Source organism: Necator americanus, chromosome III, assembly GCF_031761385.1.
Source record: "Necator americanus strain Aroian chromosome III, whole genome shotgun sequence".
NCBI classification, from domain to species: Eukaryota; Metazoa; Nematoda; class Chromadorea; order Rhabditida; family Ancylostomatidae; genus Necator; species Necator americanus.
This window is the reverse complement of record NC_087373.1, coordinates 25,112,897-25,131,310: the sequence shown is the minus strand read 5'-3', so window position 1 is coordinate 25,131,310 and position 18,414 is coordinate 25,112,897. Positions and strand designations below refer to the sequence as shown.

General features: G+C 39.5%; 1 protein-coding gene across 1 annotated transcript; it reads right to left on the bottom strand.

The window, feature by feature from the left end:
* Window positions 1-2,818: 2,818 nt before the first annotated feature.
* On the bottom strand, window positions 2,819-16,788 carry RB195_010865 (uncharacterized protein; the record flags this gene model as incomplete). The annotated part of the gene is made up of 30 exons (XM_064192040.1): window positions 2,819-2,873; window positions 2,922-3,058; window positions 3,154-3,229; window positions 3,299-3,407; window positions 3,493-3,610; window positions 3,788-3,922; window positions 4,064-4,132; window positions 4,769-4,911; window positions 5,063-5,234; window positions 5,291-5,467; window positions 5,668-5,850; window positions 5,901-6,086; window positions 6,214-6,339; window positions 7,264-7,388; window positions 7,447-7,579; window positions 9,175-9,291; window positions 9,378-9,468; window positions 9,519-9,661; window positions 9,736-9,910; window positions 9,980-10,056; window positions 11,856-12,017; window positions 12,084-12,247; window positions 12,317-12,416; window positions 12,476-12,594; window positions 13,257-13,352; window positions 13,416-13,571; window positions 13,643-13,732; window positions 13,792-13,889; window positions 13,953-14,036; window positions 16,706-16,788. 30 exons carry the CDS (start codon window positions 16,786-16,788, stop codon window positions 2,819-2,821), a joined length of 3,699 nt encoding a protein of 1,232 aa, XP_064049623.1.
* Window positions 16,789-18,414: the final 1,626 nt, after the last annotated feature.

Genomic DNA, 18,414 nt, shown 5'->3' with positions numbered 1-18,414 from the left:
TCATGTGCTGTTTGTCCAATGAAGTAATGAGACTCGTGGTTGCAAGCTGTCGAGTAGTCATTGAATAAATTTAGAAAAAAATATTAGTTGTAATAAGGACTTGGAGAATGTTAACCATAATGTAGTCAAAAAGGATGCTTATCAGAATTATCAATTAGTTCTGATAGTCAGTTCAGTTTATACTCGGAAATCAATTTTGGCAACACATGAAAGCAGTTGTAGTAGAAATCAATTATTGATCCCAGCTTTCTCGAATTAGGTGTGGGAAATATGCGTACCGATCTCATCACTTCTTTTCCCAATTCCTCGAACTAAAGAAAAGGAACAGAATGATCGCCTGCTATCATTACTAGATCTACATCTGCTTGCAACAATTCAATCTCGCAGACCCACGACGAACCCACATTGGAGAAAATCTCCATCGATTTGCAGGTTACATCAGTTAAGCAAGCCTTCTCCAAACTTCGTGTGCCTCTGAATTGATCGCATGATTAGAAGTTAACTGATTGATTAGAAGAGAATAAGATGTGTGGATGTGTGCAAAATCACTGGATGTTCGAGCATGTACCTGTTCACACTCAGTCGGTCGATTCTGTTTTGTGCATGTGTACTGAGAGAGGTAGAAACGCAACTCGCGATAGGTTTCGTACTCCATTGTTGCGAGCGTATTGTTTCTAGCATAGATTTGGAGGCGGGTTGTCACTTTAAACTACGTTTCACCGTTTGGGCAGAATCACAACTGTTTGTCGCGTCATATTAATGGAAAAAAGAAAGACCAAAACTACGAATGCGATGGAACTGTTACTTCTGGAAGTTCGTTTCACTGGGTCGCTGCCTCGAGATTGACCGCGGCACCAACTGCATTGTTACACAACAAGAATCATTCTGTGTAGCAATCTGCAAATACTTCCTGAGCGCAGGGCATTTCCATGCGATTTCTAGCCAGATGAGAAGCAAACAGCTTTTCTCCGCAACGTTAAAGCAACAACGAACGAACATGGCAACACACGAAAGCACTTGTGGTGTGGAAATCGATTATTGATCTCATCCTTCTCGAACTAGATGTGGGAAATACGCGTAATATCCCTACCGATCTCCCCACTCCTTTTCTCAATTCCTCAAACTAAGGAAAAGGAACGGAATAATTGCCTGCTATCATTACTAAAACACCTTTAGAGCAAAAAAGGCGATAGTAGCCGCAATCGATTTAGTTTCATCATTCTCTCGCATAGCTGTTATATTTTTGTCTCTATTTTTTTTTTTGGTTTATTGAGAAACTAACAAGATTTCTCAAAGCTGAAAAAAATAGGTTTTCCTCGAAGAGTTTCATCTTTCTCCCGCATAGCTCTTACGTTTTCGTTTCTATTTTTTTTGTTTTTTTGTTTATTGAGAAATTCACAAGATTTTTTAAAGCTGCAAATAATACATGGGTTTTCCACGAAAAGAGTAAGTTTCTGACTTTTGAAGTCGAATGACCTAGACGATTTTAACGTTGACGACCATTATCAATCTAGAGTGCATCTACTCAGGCGTCCGCTAATTTAAGGCGTTCCAGGCATGTTTCGAAAAACGTCGGTAGGGTAATCGACGATCAGTGCCTTTTTTCTTTGTTGTATCAAAATCAATTCGCAATCAGATTTTACAGGACATATTCGGAGTGAGAATTCTCTTTCTGTGAGAATACGGGGATGTACAGAACAAAAAACAAATGCTTTATTCGCTCAGATCATGAGATATTCATGTAGCTCGAAAGACGTGGAACATTTCCGTGTTTCTGAATAAAGCTTTACGCTACTGTCCACACATTTTACATTAGTATTTGAAAAACACTAGGAATTCATGTAATATAACGTAATTTATTACATATTATAACCTTTACACTAACAACCACAACTTTCGTTTTTTTGTGTAAAGTCGTAGATGATTTCGGAAATCTTTACTCCTTTCGAATCACCCTTATTGGCTTTCTACTATCCTTGTGCCATCGAATGTTCGAATAATTCGGGATGAATTCCTGCGTGTTTGAGCGAATGATAGAACTTTATTCGATTCGATGCCCAGACTTTCGGGCTAGCTACATTTTCTTGGAATTATGATGTAGGGACATATTTAACAACGGACGAATCACTTTAGTGTTTTGTATCAAAGAAGCTAAACTTAAGATGTAGAATGTGCGAAAATATCACAGAAAAGAATGAAAAATGTACAAAAGTGAAACAGAATACAGTAACTATGGCAACGAAAAACAGCATACAGTGACAAGTTAAAAGAGAACGGAAGATAATAGCATAGTTAGTTCTTTAAAAAATTTTCAAAATCTGCGACTATGTACCAGTTCGTTTTTCATCCTCCCGAGGGAGAACGGATTTCCTCTCAGTTTTTGTAAAATCTGGTTTTGTGACCATTACAGGATTGTTTTAGCGTTAGGCTAATAGTTAACATTAACCTGTAATCACAATGGAAAAGTTCTGGGCATCTAGTTATTGGTAAGAAAAAGAACATCATAACAAAGTAAATATGGGTTCCACGAATACGGTGAGTTATTTTCAGTGACCTAGTGGGATAACTGTCAAATAATAATCAAAAGCCGATTTCGAAGTCTTTCTCGACTAACTGCGACTTATCGCCCAGAAAAGATCGCGATTATTACGAAACAGTGGTTTACAAAGCTTTTTTTACAGTTATCTCCGTGTCTTAGAATCGTAACGACGTGATTCAATGACACCAGGACCTGTAATGCATATAGCACTGTGAGAAGTGTGTGATGCATGAAAGAGAATCAGAGCAGACGAAAAAAGAATAGAGAGTAAAGGATATGTCACACAACGAGATCGTCAGAATCTGAGCTGCCATCGCCGTCCAATAGTTGCTGCCTGGAAAGGGGGCTAAGATAAAGTTTGGGTAAAATGCAGGAGGAATACCTCGCTCTTTTCTTCGCTGCTCCACTAATAATACTAGTCGTTGATCCTAAAATTGAACTCATCTTGCTCGATAATACAGACAAACGCGAACTGGTACGGAACACTCCAGTATCGTCTAGCCCTCGATGGACTCGCACCTGCAACACAATTCTATGTGATTCACTAGCACCGAAAAGAAAATGACTGAATGAAGAGTCCCTTGACTGGTCACCCATCAAACCACAGCCATTACCTCGAATCGACCTGATTGGAGAAGTTTTTCGTGTCTTTTGTATTCAGTGCTGTACAACGATCCGTAAGTGGGCTTTCTAAAATGGCGAAGGAGCTGAGCATTAGACATAAAGTGACAATGAATGTATGCTGTCATATTTATTTACCTATAGGTTTTCAGCAAAAGCGAAGATGTGACAACCGAAACGCTGCTCAACGCCATGGCTGCAGCAGCCATCCATGGTTGCAGCATGAACCCAATTGGACGAAAAACTCCTAAGTAAACTTTATATAGAACAAAACTAGAACAAGCAGGGGGCTATTCCATGCAAGTGCAGAAAAAAACAGCATAAAAACGGACCAGCAGCAATTGGGATTCCGATCGCATTATAGATAATTGCGAATAGAAAGTTTAGTCGTATTCTTCTTGTCGTCTTTTTGGACAATTGGATAGCACCAACAACGTCAATCAAGTCATTCTGAAAATAATTTTGTTACCAAAATTGAAAATACCATAAAGACGTTTTGAAAGGTTAGCAAGCTTTATCTTTAAAAAAAAGACCCTGAAACAACCATAACCAATCGTAAATCACTTTGTGGAGAAAAAACAACTTCCAAAACAAGACCCATCAAAAGATATTATGATGAAAACTAACCCTAACAAGTACAATACCAGCACTTTCGATCGCTACGTCGCTACCAGCCGCTATTGCGATACCAACGTCTGCAGATGCGAGCGCCGGTGAGTCATTCACACCGTCACCAACCATTGCCACTCGCTCGCCTGCTTCCTGAAATCAGGACGAGCACATGAAGAAGACTACTACAGCATGAACACAACAAGTGCTTATAAACACGTGATATTATCCAAGTTCGATATCATATAAAATGTAGGCAACATCAAAATTCGATGTAATTATACGACCACAAACCTGTAGTTGTTGAATTTTGATCTGTTTCTGGTTAGGAAGAACCTCAGAGAACACATCAGCGATTCCAACCTTAAAAATGTGGGTTTTCAAGAGTAATTTTTTTTTCAAACAAAATGGTCGTTATTTACATATAGTTCGCTTCGTTTTTAAACTCCCATGCTGTATGACGATAGCGCTCAGGATGCTAGGAAATGAGAAACAAGAAGATAAAGTAATTGGCACCTATCGCTCCTTTTGAGAAGCGACAACGCGCCCGATTTCAATTGAGAACGTTGACCGTGAAGGGGCAACAAAACCTCCTATCGCTGTATTCATCAATTATGAATTATTATTTAGTTTACTGTGCAGCTGGCTTACGCTCGAGCTTTCATTTTGCTATCAGAAACAAAAATAATACATTCGAATCTTTTCTAAATTCAAGCACTTCCACGTATTTCTGCACACTTGTCCCGTGTCATTATGCATGAAGCGTTGAAGACCATTTCCAAGAATTCCACATTTCGCTTCTATTTTATAAGGTTGTGTACAACGCTCCACATGAATGTTGTTCGGAAGATTTGGAAAAAAAAACATTAGTCTGATCTTTGCCTTTGAAAGGGAGACAGATCATATCTATGGAACCCAGTCTTTAAGTCCTCACCAGGAGCCAAAAGGAAAAGGAGAAGTTAAGAAAAAGAAAAGAAGAAAGAAAAGAAAAGAAAGAACCTGCTTTGCAGTAGATGCAGCTGTCTTTGCGTTGTCTCCAGTCAGTAACACTACGCGCATTCCCATTCGACACAATGCCCACACGGCCACAGGTGCATCCCTTTTTATTTGGTCCGCAATCGAAATGATTGCAGCGATTTCACCTATAACAATTCGATAAAGCAACTTTTTGATTGTACAGGTTAAGTAGGCATTAAAAAAATTACTGTGGGCAGGGAGTATGTGTATTTTAGTAGATTCCCATCACCTATGTAGTTACAGACTGATTTCCTTTTTAAAATTTCTTAGACCTACCGTTGACGGCACACAGTACTGAGATGTGACCTTTTTGTTGCTCAACCGCCAACGCTGCGGCGGTGACCTCATCGACGGGGATGTTGAACTTTTGCATCATACGCTCGCTTCCAACCACAACTTCGAATACATCCGGATCTTTCTGGTTTCGTGTGGTTGGCATGCAAGATACCTAAGGGTTTGTGGGTATAATGTGTTGCCTGTAGCGAAAGAATTTCTATTACGTACTTGCTTATACAGAACTTTAGAGTTGGATATGGCTATTTCCTCTCCCTCGGAAAGAGCAGGAGCATTCACATTTAATGATGCAACTGATTTTCGAACTCCAGATATCTGGCAAGAGACGCCGCTTCCAGCGGAAACATGAAAACGAGAAACTGCAGCCCAAGTCGGATCACCAAGCCACTAAAAAGAGAATCCTGAGACGAGTTGTTACTCTCTCTTCAAAATGTGTGGTTTCATTGCCAGGGCGACAGAAAAAAGCCACTATCACAGTTAATTCAAGGGCAATTTTCAATTTTCACAGGTACCTACTTGACTATGTTAAGCAGCTACTTGATCCAACTAACATTTCATGATGAAAGTCGGGAAGTTTCTAAACTGACCTCCTTGACAAAATTCGTTATAGCCGCTCCAATGGGATGCTCTGACTGAGATTCGGCGGAACCGCAAATTAAAGCTAACGTCTGCAGAGGCAGATCCAAGGGTGACCGAAGGGTGAGGATGGAGATCACCCGCGGACGTCCTTCCGTAATCGTGCCGGTCTTGTCAAAAATCACAGTGCTAACCTAGAATTAAGACTTTTGCATCTTTCACTCAATGCAAGTTGCGAACATACTTTGTGAACGGTCTCTAAAGGTTCCCCTCCCTTGATAAGAATCCCATTGATTGCTCCCACTCCGGTGCCAACCATTACAGCCGTGGGTGTAGCTAGGCCAAGGCTGCACGGACAAGCGATAGCTAGCACTGTGATTGCTGCTTCGAAGGCCACTTTCATGACCCTTTCAAAACGACTTGTTGGTGTCTGCAATCAATCGAGTGACCAATGTAAAACCAAGTAGAAAAAACACGATTAAAAATGCACAGATCTGACACAACAGATATAAAAGACTGTCGTTAAATAAACATTGCAGTTTAGGAAAAAACCTCACCATTTCTTCATATTTTTCTGATACGTATCCTATAACAATCCATGCAAAAAGAGTAAGAAGCGCAAGGAAAATCACGCATGGGACAAAGTAACCCGCTATGCGGTCTGCCATCTGCTGGATTGGAGCCTAAATACATATTTCAAAGAAATAAGGTGACAGACTTGTGACTTCATGTTTCAATCTTTCAATCTACCGACGTCGATAGAACAAATAAATCAAATTATTCAACTATTAACAATGTGTGAGATAAACTCTACAGATGTATTCGAGTCGAGTGTTCATTGTAGTGTTAGTGTCAATAGTGTGTTGAAATATCGCAACTACCATTTACCTATTGCCAGATGTAATGATAAACCAAGACCTTTGCCTAAGGGCATACACGTGCTCTTCGATGGGATAGTATCAAGTAATCGCAAAATTTATGTGAAATCTTAACATTGTAGTTTTCTTCTCTTTAACTAATCGACTGGAATCAAATAACGCTGTGCAAAATGTCCGCAAGCATTTGTTGTCTTCAAAGATCACTAGAAAGGACACCTGAACTTTCCGATGATTATGTCTACCAGTTCATTACTAGCAAAGGATATGATAGACCGTTCGGAGCTCGTAATTGTTTTTGGGGTTTAGTGTAGAAAAAATGAAGAATCCGTATAGGAACAGAAGGCGCAAAGGATAACCATCCGTCTAAACATGAGAATTTATTACTAATTTGCTCCGACAAATTCTTCTAAGATAAAACGCTATCGCTTCGATATACGGAACGCGCCAAAAATTTATTAATAAATGTTTCAAAAATAAATTAACTCTCATCGATGCCAGAAAAAGGTGAGAGCAGAGAGTTACTACAGGTATAGTGAAAGTTTGGTAAGGCAAAGATGATAGTAAAAGACCTCACAAGCTGTATAAATCCCTAACTTTGCAAACTACGGCACAATATCACCAAATAGTTTCAACTAGAACCATTAGAAGTTGAAAAGCTCATAAAACTTCCTCTCATAGTTGTTTTTCTATTCCTTAAGACTTACGGAAAAGTTGGTCATTGCAAAATACCTTATTCGTTTGTGCTTCTTCTACAAGGCGTACGATTTGCGACAAGGTCGAATCCTGGCCAACATGCGTTGCTTTAACGATTAAAACTCCTTTTTGATTGACGGAACCTCCAATCACCATGCTACCTGGAATTCACATCTTTTATAAACTTTTAGTTAACACACTCCCTATAGTAAGATATACCTGGCTTTTTAACTACGGGCATAGATTCTCCTGTGATAAAAGACTCATCAGCAGAACTCTTTCCGTCAACTACGACACCATCGACGGGAACCTTGGCACCGGGTACAATCTTGATCAAATCGCTGCGTTGCACCTAAAGATGGTAAGATCATAAGTTAATATGACAGCGAGCGATGGGGAGAATGTCGAATGCATAAAACAAAGAACTCAAAAATTGAAATATTGAATTTATTTGAAGTGAGATGCCTTCAGATATCAGAATTTTCCAATTTATGAATCAATAATAAAGAGAAATACTTGGGAATTTAATTATTATTATTAAATTATTTGATTTACTTATTTTAAAAGTCAAAACAATCATAGTTGATCTCAAACACAGGTAAAAGTCGACTAAACAGGAGTCAAAAGTTCATTTACTCAGGTATCTCCAAGTCCTCTCTTCTTGAAACCTCGGCATTTGGAAGTGTATTTATGTTTTCTTGTTTTGTCAACGAGGTTTAGGTGAAACTTTTTCATTGGCCTGACGTTTCGACAAACTCGTCTTTATCAAAGGCCTGAAAATTATTCGAGGTCTTTGATGCCATGCATGTTCCATCAAACTCCTCCTTAAACTCCTTACGGGATGGGAGACTATGGAGAGGGCGGTGATTCCGTCCATTTCTTCGTAATCGCCGTAGAAAACGGCCCGAAAGATGCGGAGCATGCACAAGGCTGGCACGCTCCAATCGAACCCCTTGTAGAAAATAGTGCGCCAGAACGCCCGAAGACGTTTCTTCCGGGCCGTTTTTTACGGCAAGTAGGAAGAAATGGGCGGAATCATACCCCTCTCCTTAATCTACAATTCCGTATACGAATACTCCACCTGAAATCCGTATCACCTCAGATTCGTGGGGTGATGCCTTCAACCAGCCCCGCTAATCGGTGAGACTGGTCAGCTTGTATTCCTTTTGAAGGTCTTACGTGGTGTACTTAGAACAATATCGAGGCATGACGAGAAGAGAGGAGTTTGATGGAATATGCATGGCATCAAAGACCTCGAATCATTTTCAGGCCTTTGATAAAGACGAGTTTGTCGAAATGTCAGGTCAATGAAAAAGTTTCATCTAAAGCTCGTTGGCATAACAAGAAAACATAAATATATTTACTCAGTGTCGTTTATTGCAGACTTCAACCAACAGCAAATGTTAGGTTAGCTACCTACTTTTTTACACTTAAAAATTAACGTTTGAAAGTAAGGACAGGTCTTTTGTGGGGGCCTAGGCAAAAGCTCTAAAATAGCTCTAAGAGCTTTTCTGCGAACATATATACGAGCGCAGCGTCCCTCTGGTGAATACATCGACAGATGATCATCAATGTGTGATCAAGGAACTATGGAAATTTATCGGGTGTGTAAAACGAATAAGTAGTCAACCTAAAATAGATTTCGTTTTACAAGAATCAGACGCGTCCAGACTCCAAAAATAAGAGACAACATTCAGTGAAATTAAAATTCATGGTAAATGATAAAGGAGAAGTTGTCGTCCCAAGGAATGCAACTATTAGAGAATCCTCGATAAGATACACCGAATAATATTGTAGTAAAAAAGACGTAATCATATGATCATATGAAAGAATTTAGCGGTTATTAAGAACACTGAATAGCGCTGAAGTGTCCTTCCTGACAAATCTGATAACCAAGTGATTTCAGCTCGAAAAACCGATTAACAAATGCAAAGAAAAAGGGATTACGAGCTCTATGTTGATCGCTCTCTCAGACGTGATGCGGCCTTCGCTGTCCATAGTAACAAGAGTGGCCTCTTTTGCTTGCAAAGACATCAGGCGACTTAGAGCTTCAGACGTTTTTCCCTTAAGAAAAAAGTAGAAATAAAACTGACGATCTGTGATAAAAGTGGTAGACCCATTTCAACGTCGGAAACAAAACGAAATTCAACCTTGGCTTTGTGCTCCAGCATTCTGCCTAACGAAATGAACACTATTAGCATTGGAGGAACATCGAAAAATGTCATTGGACTCGATGGCCACCTCAACGAAACTGTTCAGTTCAATCTACGGCAAGAACAAATTTAACTCACCTAAGGACAAGAGCTATTATAAGAACCAGAATTGAATAAGTAAATGCTATTGTGGTGGCTAAAACGATGAGCACGTCCATGTTGGTGCTCCCATGACGTAGAGCTTTCCACGATGCCACATAAAAATAGCGGCCGCCGATCACCTAAGCACAAGTATAGAGATATACAACAAGAAGAACATCAAGAAATAAAAGCAGCCCATATATGAAGATCCTACCTGAACTGGGGTGCATAACAGTAGAAGAAGAAGGTTGTCCAGCGAAAGAGCTGGAGAGAGAATAGGTGTCTGATTTTCTGGATGCATAGGAGTGTGCAGAATCCAGTGGAACACAACCATAATTAACATGACCGGAATACCAAAAATAAGGCTGACAAGAAACGTGGTTCTCCATCTAAATGGCAAATAACCAAAGATTACCAAAGTTAGCTAACATCTAATACTACGAAAAATTTCACCACACTTTCGCACTTCTTCTGAATGATCCAAACGTCTCACTTGATCATCTTTGCTAGCAAGTTCAGCAGTGTATCCAAGCCCCTGAAAAAGAGTGAAAGAAACTCGCAACATTTCTCAACTGCGGGTGTACCGCTGTGGTAACAGGACACTACCACTACTCGGTAGAACGTTTGATTAAAGGCATCACCCCACGAATCTGAGGTGGTGCAGATTTCAGGTGGAGTATTCGTATACGGGATGGGAGACTACGGAGAGGGAGGTGATTTCGTCCATTTCTTGCTAATTGCCGTAAAAAACGGCCCGGAAGATGCGGCGCCGCACAAGACTGGCGCGCTCCAATCGGACCTCTTGTACAAAATGGTGCGCCAAAACGAATGAAGCCGTATCTTCGAGGCCGTTTTTTACGGCAATTAGGAAGAAATGGACGGAATCACCCCCCTCTCCGTAGTCTCCCATCCCGTATACGAATACTCCACCACCTCAGATTCGTGGGGTGATGCCTTTAACATAACATTTCAGCCTTTCCTTTCAAGTCAAGCCTTTCACCCCTTTGGTATTGATTTTCTGATAGCAGAGATCTCCGGGAGGATAAGGACACTGAGCCTACAAGTCAACGTATGCAGTGAGTTGTAGGGCGCTTAATTCTACGAGTTACTGCATACGCTTTTCTTTACCTTTACGATTCTAGATTAAAGTCACAAAAGCGGCAGAACACCCGAGAAAGATCGACCACCAATCATGTGAGTTTTATAAGGAAGAATGCAACGAACAATTTATCCCTCAATCTTTATCGCGTACAGACAAATGCAACCACATATCTTTGAATTCGGACAAAAAGTTTGAATTTCGCCAAGGTTGGCAGTGTGACGCACATGAACTAACTGTCTTCCCATTTGACAGCCATTTTGCACCGTAACACGTTTTCATACGGCTACAGTATGCTTCTAAGTCCCTATTTATGCATCTACTGTACACTAAGATGGGTGACGTGTTCGCTACACGGATGGACCAACTGAGAGCTCAGTTGGATACGGCTCAAGGACCTCCTCAATGTCACTCACGAAAATTGAGAACAGTTTGGATGACAATGTCGAGGGGACGAAACGAGTGGAAGAGATGCTGGGGCCCGCACGTCCAGTAAAGATGGGCCATCTAAGTATCTAAGTACTGTACACTATTTTAGCATACATACCTAACGGAGTTGACTTTGAAGTATAATTCACAACTCTTGAAAAAGAAACCTAAATTTCGATGTGTAAAACAACTCAAAGTTTTTGCACAAGTACATATTGATACTCATTAACTGCTATTCTAATCTTGGAGTCAAAAGTCAAAATCGAGAAAAAGATTCTTTCTCAGAAAGCAAAGACTTCTCACCATATCTTTACTTCCCATTATCTCTGTTACGTTTGAGATATGAAATAGATCAGCTCTGGCAAGGTAGACTCTTGAAAATTTCTAACTAGTATTTATGCAAAGAAAAACTTTCCCAAGTTGTACTTGAGAAAGTCAATAGAATATCTATATAGAATTTGAATATCTCTGTGTGGTGGTTCTTTTGGTTTGGAACAGGATGTGTTTGACTAAGAGGAGGTTTTACTAACAGACTCTATAGATCGGCCGGTCTTACCTTTTCAGGCTACGGAGCTGTCGACGAATGGTCAGGCAAATGAAATATATTGAAGTGTCTTGTGTTCAACACAAAGAGAACGCTATCGAGTTCAATAATACTCCCAGATTGGAATAGGAGCTAATGAGTATCAAACTGTACTTGGAGAAGGCTTCAACAAGAGAAAAATCTCAATTTAGTTGCAACGTTTCCTATGTTACACTATGGTTATTAAAAAGAAGAAACTAATCAACTGATTTAAACCTAATACCTCAATAACAGCAATGAGATCCCGTGGACCAACAGCTGAAGGAGTGAATTCGACAGTCGCAATTGAGGTGGCAAGTGAGACGTGACAGCTTTCCACACCCGTCTTTGAGATCGCATGAGACTCAATGCGGTTCGCGTCGGACTCGCTGTTCAAACCGCCTATCTAAAACAGAAAATTTCGCTAAAAATTCGTTCGCTACATAATTTCGGAATGTTTTTAATTACATACTATAAGGTGAATTTTATTAAATGCAGAAACAGGTGAGTCGATGAGAGTCGCTCGATACCCTAACGCTGCCATTTCCGCACACAACTTTTCCACGCTGGTCAGCGATGGATTGTAGTTAATCTCAGCCTTCGCAGCTATTAATGCTACTACGATTGACTGGACCCCTGCAACTTAGTGTTGGCCTCAATGAAGTGACAACAATAGGCAATGAAGGAACAATGAAGAACACTAACCTTTCAATTTGCCAATATTTCTTTCAATGTATTGCACACATGAAGCACACGTCATTCCCTCAACTGCTAACGTACATTTTTCGAGATTTTCCACTGCAAGCTAGAAAAGAACAGAAACTCCTGTTAATTATTATGATGTTAACGATTAAAAACACGAACTTCAGGGTGAATCTTTGATTTCTTAGGAGATACATCTATTCGGTCAGGTTTTGAAAACCGAACAAGGAAATCTTTCGCAGGACTTGAGGGGATCTTGGACACGTTTGGTTCAACGACAGCTGAAAATAAAAATGCAGGTAATACTAATAACAATAATAGATAGTATAGGTAATCCGAAATCACTTTAGTTTATCTGAACAATTCCCTCTTATTCAAATAACTATTCCACGAGCAAATGTTCAGCAGAAGGATTGGTATACAGTACATCACTCGCGTATAGGTGAAAACGTTTATGTTCGCTGCTGAATTTCTTCCAGGTAACCAGGAACTTGCGCGAGGTCCTTTCCCAACTACTATGTAAACGAAAACCTCTTCAATGAACTAATACATTAGAAAGCGCGGCCGCACTATGTTAGAGCTCTGCTGTAAAGCACTATTAATCTTAGTATTAGTATTAATATTTAAACAAACCCAACGAAAAAAAGAACGAGATAGAAATGAAAAGAACAGCACTCAGAAAGAAAATAAGAATGGAAACATTAATAATTCTAATATTAAGCTACAATTTTGTAACCTCAAACCATTTAATAAATCCCAACTGAGCTCCTCAGTTCTGATATAGTTTAATAGTTTCTGCAGATTTCCTTACACTCAAGGACACCCTTTCCTTTTCTTTGTCGTTCCACAGGATATGTTCCTTGCACCTCCTGCAGAAGACTTTTGAAGAGGAAGACTGTAGTGTTTTAAAATACTAACAGATGTAAAGCCTTCCAGCACTTACCTTCAGCACTAATCAACTTGGCCTCAAATCCCATATCATCCACAGCATCAACTACTTGACTATCGGACAGAACAGATGAGTCGAAATAAATTACACCTTAACAGGAAAGTGAGAAGAAATTTTCTAGGAAAAGTGAAAACGGGAGAACTTCTAGCATACCTTCTTCTCGCTCCAAAGAAACTACAACTGAGTAGACTCCTGGCTGTTGAGAAATAGTATCTTGTATATTGTTTACGCAGGCGTGACAGACCATGCCTTTGATAGAAATCACGACTCTCCGTCGACTACCGCTTTGCTGAAGGCAACCCTTTTCCTCTGAAGTAGTAGTGTTGTGGATGTGGCAACAGCAGTTTTGATGAGGAAAAGAGTTCGATTCATATTCTCACCATTCTTGACCTCGGATTCAAAGCCCATGTCATCGATGGCTTCAGCTACCTTAGCTGCTGTCCACAAGGAAGGATTAAATACGACAACGCCTGCAGATGACATTTCCTGGACACACTTAGTAACCCACAAGAGAACCAGAAGAGCTCACCTTGTTCAGATTCTAGAGAGACTGTACAAGAATGAATACCAGGGCGACTTTTTATTGTGTCTTGAATATTGTTCACACATGCATGACATGTCATCCCTCTGGAATTTTGAAAACAAAAAAATGAGAGCGAACGGATGAAACTACTCCAAGGATGCATTTACTTGATACTAATGACGACAGTTTGTAACTGGTCCTTGGGAAAAACAGATGATCCGGCATTAGAACCTTGACGAGGTGTGGGAAGCCTTTAAAAATAAGCATTTAGGGTCATTTGGAGAAAAAAGTGCTTTTTCAAAAACTCGTTGTTGAGAAGTCCTCAATATGAACGCATGCATAGGAAACAAGACATTCTTTTGACAAGTTATTTATTAGAAAACTGGATTATATAAACGTTTTTGGTTTGAATAATCAGATTTTCATCAAATGAACACTGTTCCGGTGAATCTGCCGCAGTCCTTTCATTCCTCCAGGGTCGATAAATTAGCACCATACTTGTCTGGGAGGATGAAAACACTGACTTGACACATCGGCTAGCCATCGCAAGTCATTGTATAGGCCAGCTCATGAACCTCAAACGAATCTGAATTGAAGTGAACGCGGCGGCGCGTCCCAAGCGGAATGATTACCGCCGAACACTTCTGACCCATTCACCAGTGACTGCTAAGCATTAGTAAGGAATTCTGGGAATGTTGCTATAAATAATATGAAGAATATTTATTTTCAGTCTTCCAAGTTTTCGCTGAACGTGGAATGCAGTGAACCAGAAATAGGAAAGCGACATAAAGAGATGGAAAAAAAGTGTAATTCTTCTCAAAGTACATGTAAAATACTGATCCTTCAAGTGTATCCTGAAACAAAGTAATGGATAGGATAAAGACAAACGCTTGGTTTGATCTATCCTTATGGGCGTTTGTCGTCGCATTCTCAGAATAGGTGAAGTCTATAAATATATGAATAGCATAAAATATACTTTATATATACTATTCTTGCTATGGGCGGGTGTAGTGTAGCGGTTAGAGGTTCCGCGTACTGCACAATCGATCGGAGGTTCGAATCCGCCCTAATGCTTACCAAGCCTTTCATCCCCCCGGGGTCGATACAATATTGGTACCAGACTTGTCTGGGAGGATAAAAACACTGACTAGACACATCACCTAGCCACCGCAAGTCATTGTATAGGCCAGATACACGTCCGTAAACTTCAAACGATTCTGAATTGAAGTGAACGTGGGGGCGCATCCCAAGCGGATTGATTAACGCCAGAAACTTTATCCTTTTATACTTGCTATACTATACTATACTATACTATACTTATATTATACTTTATACATATATTAATATTATTAATATAATATAGTATAGTCATATGGAGAAAAAAGTGCATTTTCAAAAAACGCGTTGTTCAACACTAATATAATATAATATAATATAATATAATATATATAATATAATATAATATAATATAATATAACATAATATAATATAATATAATATAGTATAATATAATATAATATAATATAATATAATATAATATAATATAATATAATATATATATATATATTAATATTAATAATTCTTTTTGCAGTGCAGTGCCCAATTCCCACGGACGCTCAGAGATCAAGAGGACCTCAGACTTTGGTGGTTGAACCGACCCATTGCAGTCTTTAAAGCACCACTTAAGGCTACAGGATCGCTCTGTACATCGCATAGAGGGTATTCCTAGAAAGTGTAAAAAAAAATAAGTGACAACATTTGAACGAGAGATCGGACCAACATGTTCAATAATGCTATATGGTGATGAGGAGCGAGACAAGCTGCGTAACATTACCGTAGACAACAATCGGAATTCTCCTTTTGTATCGTACGGAATTGGAGAGAACATGGGCTGTGGTATGATTTTTGCATAGTTTTAGCGTTCTGTCCCAGAAGGAGAAAATTTTGGATGTTGATAGCGAATATTTCATTTGTACTACAAAACAAACTTTTTCGTAAACACTGTAATATGATGAGCACTGCAATTGTGCAAAAGTGTCCAGAAACACGTGAAACACTAGGCGATGTCCTAAAGAGAAGCCACCAGTGTTGCAGCACGCCTAAACATTATACTCAGTCGCCGGTTCAACCGGTTGACCATGGGAGCGCTAGGACGAACTCCTCGCCTACTCCACATAACATTGGTATCAGAAGCATGATTTGATGTAAATTTGGAAAGTTGAAAACGCATTTCTATCAAGAATATCCTGAGTGTTGATAACCTATGGATGAACAGTTCTAAAGTCATCATCTAGCTGAACTTTTTAAGACAGTCCACACCTACGCAACTAAGTACTTACATTACGACAATTTACATCAGCTAATCTTTGTAGGGTGAAACTTTGGAGGACTAATTACGCTTTCAGGACGAAAATCAAGTGTAGTTACCAGCTGAACTATATATTAAGTGATAAAAATTCTTAGTGAATGAGTGAAAAATTCCTAAATTCTTGTGTGAAGTCACCTGAAGTAAACTTCAGCGGATAATAGCTTTAACATTTGTTTTCAGTCATAGTTTCAACACTTTAGGTGAGATGGAGACAGCCAAGGAGTCTTCCGGTCTCCTTATAAACATACCCATGATAATTAGGATTTTGCATCTACAAATACATCCACAAATGTCGGTCCCTTGGAGTGAACTAGGATTTTGATAGTTTTTGAACGGTTTTGCTACTAGATCTTCGCACTTATCTTTTCACGTGAAACAATGGCAATTGTCACTTATGCTATCATTTCAGATAAAGAAACACACAACGCAAGATACTGAGATACAGATAATCAAATTGTGTGCATAAACAAAGAATCAGAACAAGAAATACGGAAAATTATAAAAGCACCAAAGTAATTTTTTAATTGGAATTTGCACAAGTTCTAGAAGTACCTTGCATTTGAAGTAGCCGGCGGACGAGGTGAAAGTGTGCTGAGATCAAGGAGACGAAGATCGTCCCTGTATTCGTTGGTCATCACACCCAATGTTCAGCCTACAAATTTGAGCTTATTAGTTGTACATTAAGTGGTGGTCTACGGTGAAATAAAGCGGCAAACGTGTAGACCGTCCTATCCTTTGTAAATTATGACTTTCATACTTTTTCTTCTCTATGACAGTGAGATTTTTTTTGGATAGCAGGCGTTTTCCCTCTACTGGAATAGAACAGAAGAGAAAATGCATCTGATGTGTCAAGCAGAAAAAGAACCACTTTAGACACGACTTCGTGTCGTTGCAGCAACATGAAGCAATAGGCCGCAATAGATTCGTCACTTTCTACTCTCAACTTCGAAAAAAGAAGAAAGAGAACAAGCCAATCGACTTTGCTGATCAGAGTGAACCTCTGGCCAAAGCGAATATCATTGAACGTCAGTGGTTTACTACATTAAAACGTAAACAAACAAGGCTTGTCTCTATAAAATTTAGGCCATCATTCCTATTTGCAGTCGTGAAAGAAGACAAAAGCTTGAGTATGCGAATATTGACAGTGGATATCAACACCCAATTTGCTCCAGAACAACAGTTCAACGTTTTCTATGTACTGAGCTCAACCAGTTTGCCAATTGCGTAGAACTGAAAGTAAGTAGGTTTTCTTCACTTTTCTAAGGACTCTCGCTCACTATAAATATAGCCGGGTCGAAACGACATGAATCACGAGTGTAGTTTCGGTGCATTTGCGTACGCGCTCGAAACGGCGCGGTGCAGGCAGCAGTTGGAACCGAGGCGGGATCGCAACGATGTGCCAGCAAAGGTTTCAACAGGCTCCTAGCTGCTACGCTGCACCGAAGCACTTCGAGAGAAGTCGCAATTACGTACTAGTTTCATGTAGTTTTGACCCTATTATAGAAACTCACTGATAACCTTCTTTCACATTTTCTTTCTATCATAACACTACCTTCTCCTCTTCGAACCCTTTCATAATATACTAGACATTCGGCGTGGAGTCAAAAGTTTTTCAGTCACGTTGAGACCATATGAAAATTGGGCAACTGGTAGTCCAATTCGAAAATATTCCAGAGAAATCTTTTGAAATAAGCCAAAGACAGCACTAATATGGAGGGTGATTCACCTCATAAGACAAGACATTAATCTGACGCAACAAAATGAGGGAGACTTGCTGCTATCGAGAATATAAAAAGGAGATGGAAAACCAAGATCACCAATACTGCTGAAGGAGGGAGCTGGAGAGACAATTGGGAAGCCTACAAAGGAAATTCTAAACTGGGTGTGAAGAAATCGGATCCGATCTCTAAACCAAAAGTAGCCCATCACCATAAAATGTGGTGGACAGAGAACTGTTTTTCATGACGTGACGTATTGCAAATATGATATCAGTCTAATGGTGGAGCAACATACAAGGAAACAAAAAGGAAATGAGGATTGAGATGCACAACCTTCTCATGCTAAATGTGGATTCGATTGCTGAAAGATTCTGAAGTCCAATAAGCAACAGGTGGTTACACATATTAATACAATATCATGATAAAGAGTACGAAAACCAAAATTGCATAACTCGGGTTGAGAAGAACAGAAGCTGCACCGCTTTAGTATTGCAAATATGAAGTAATTTTAAGGATAAAATGTTGTTCCTGAGAAATGATTAA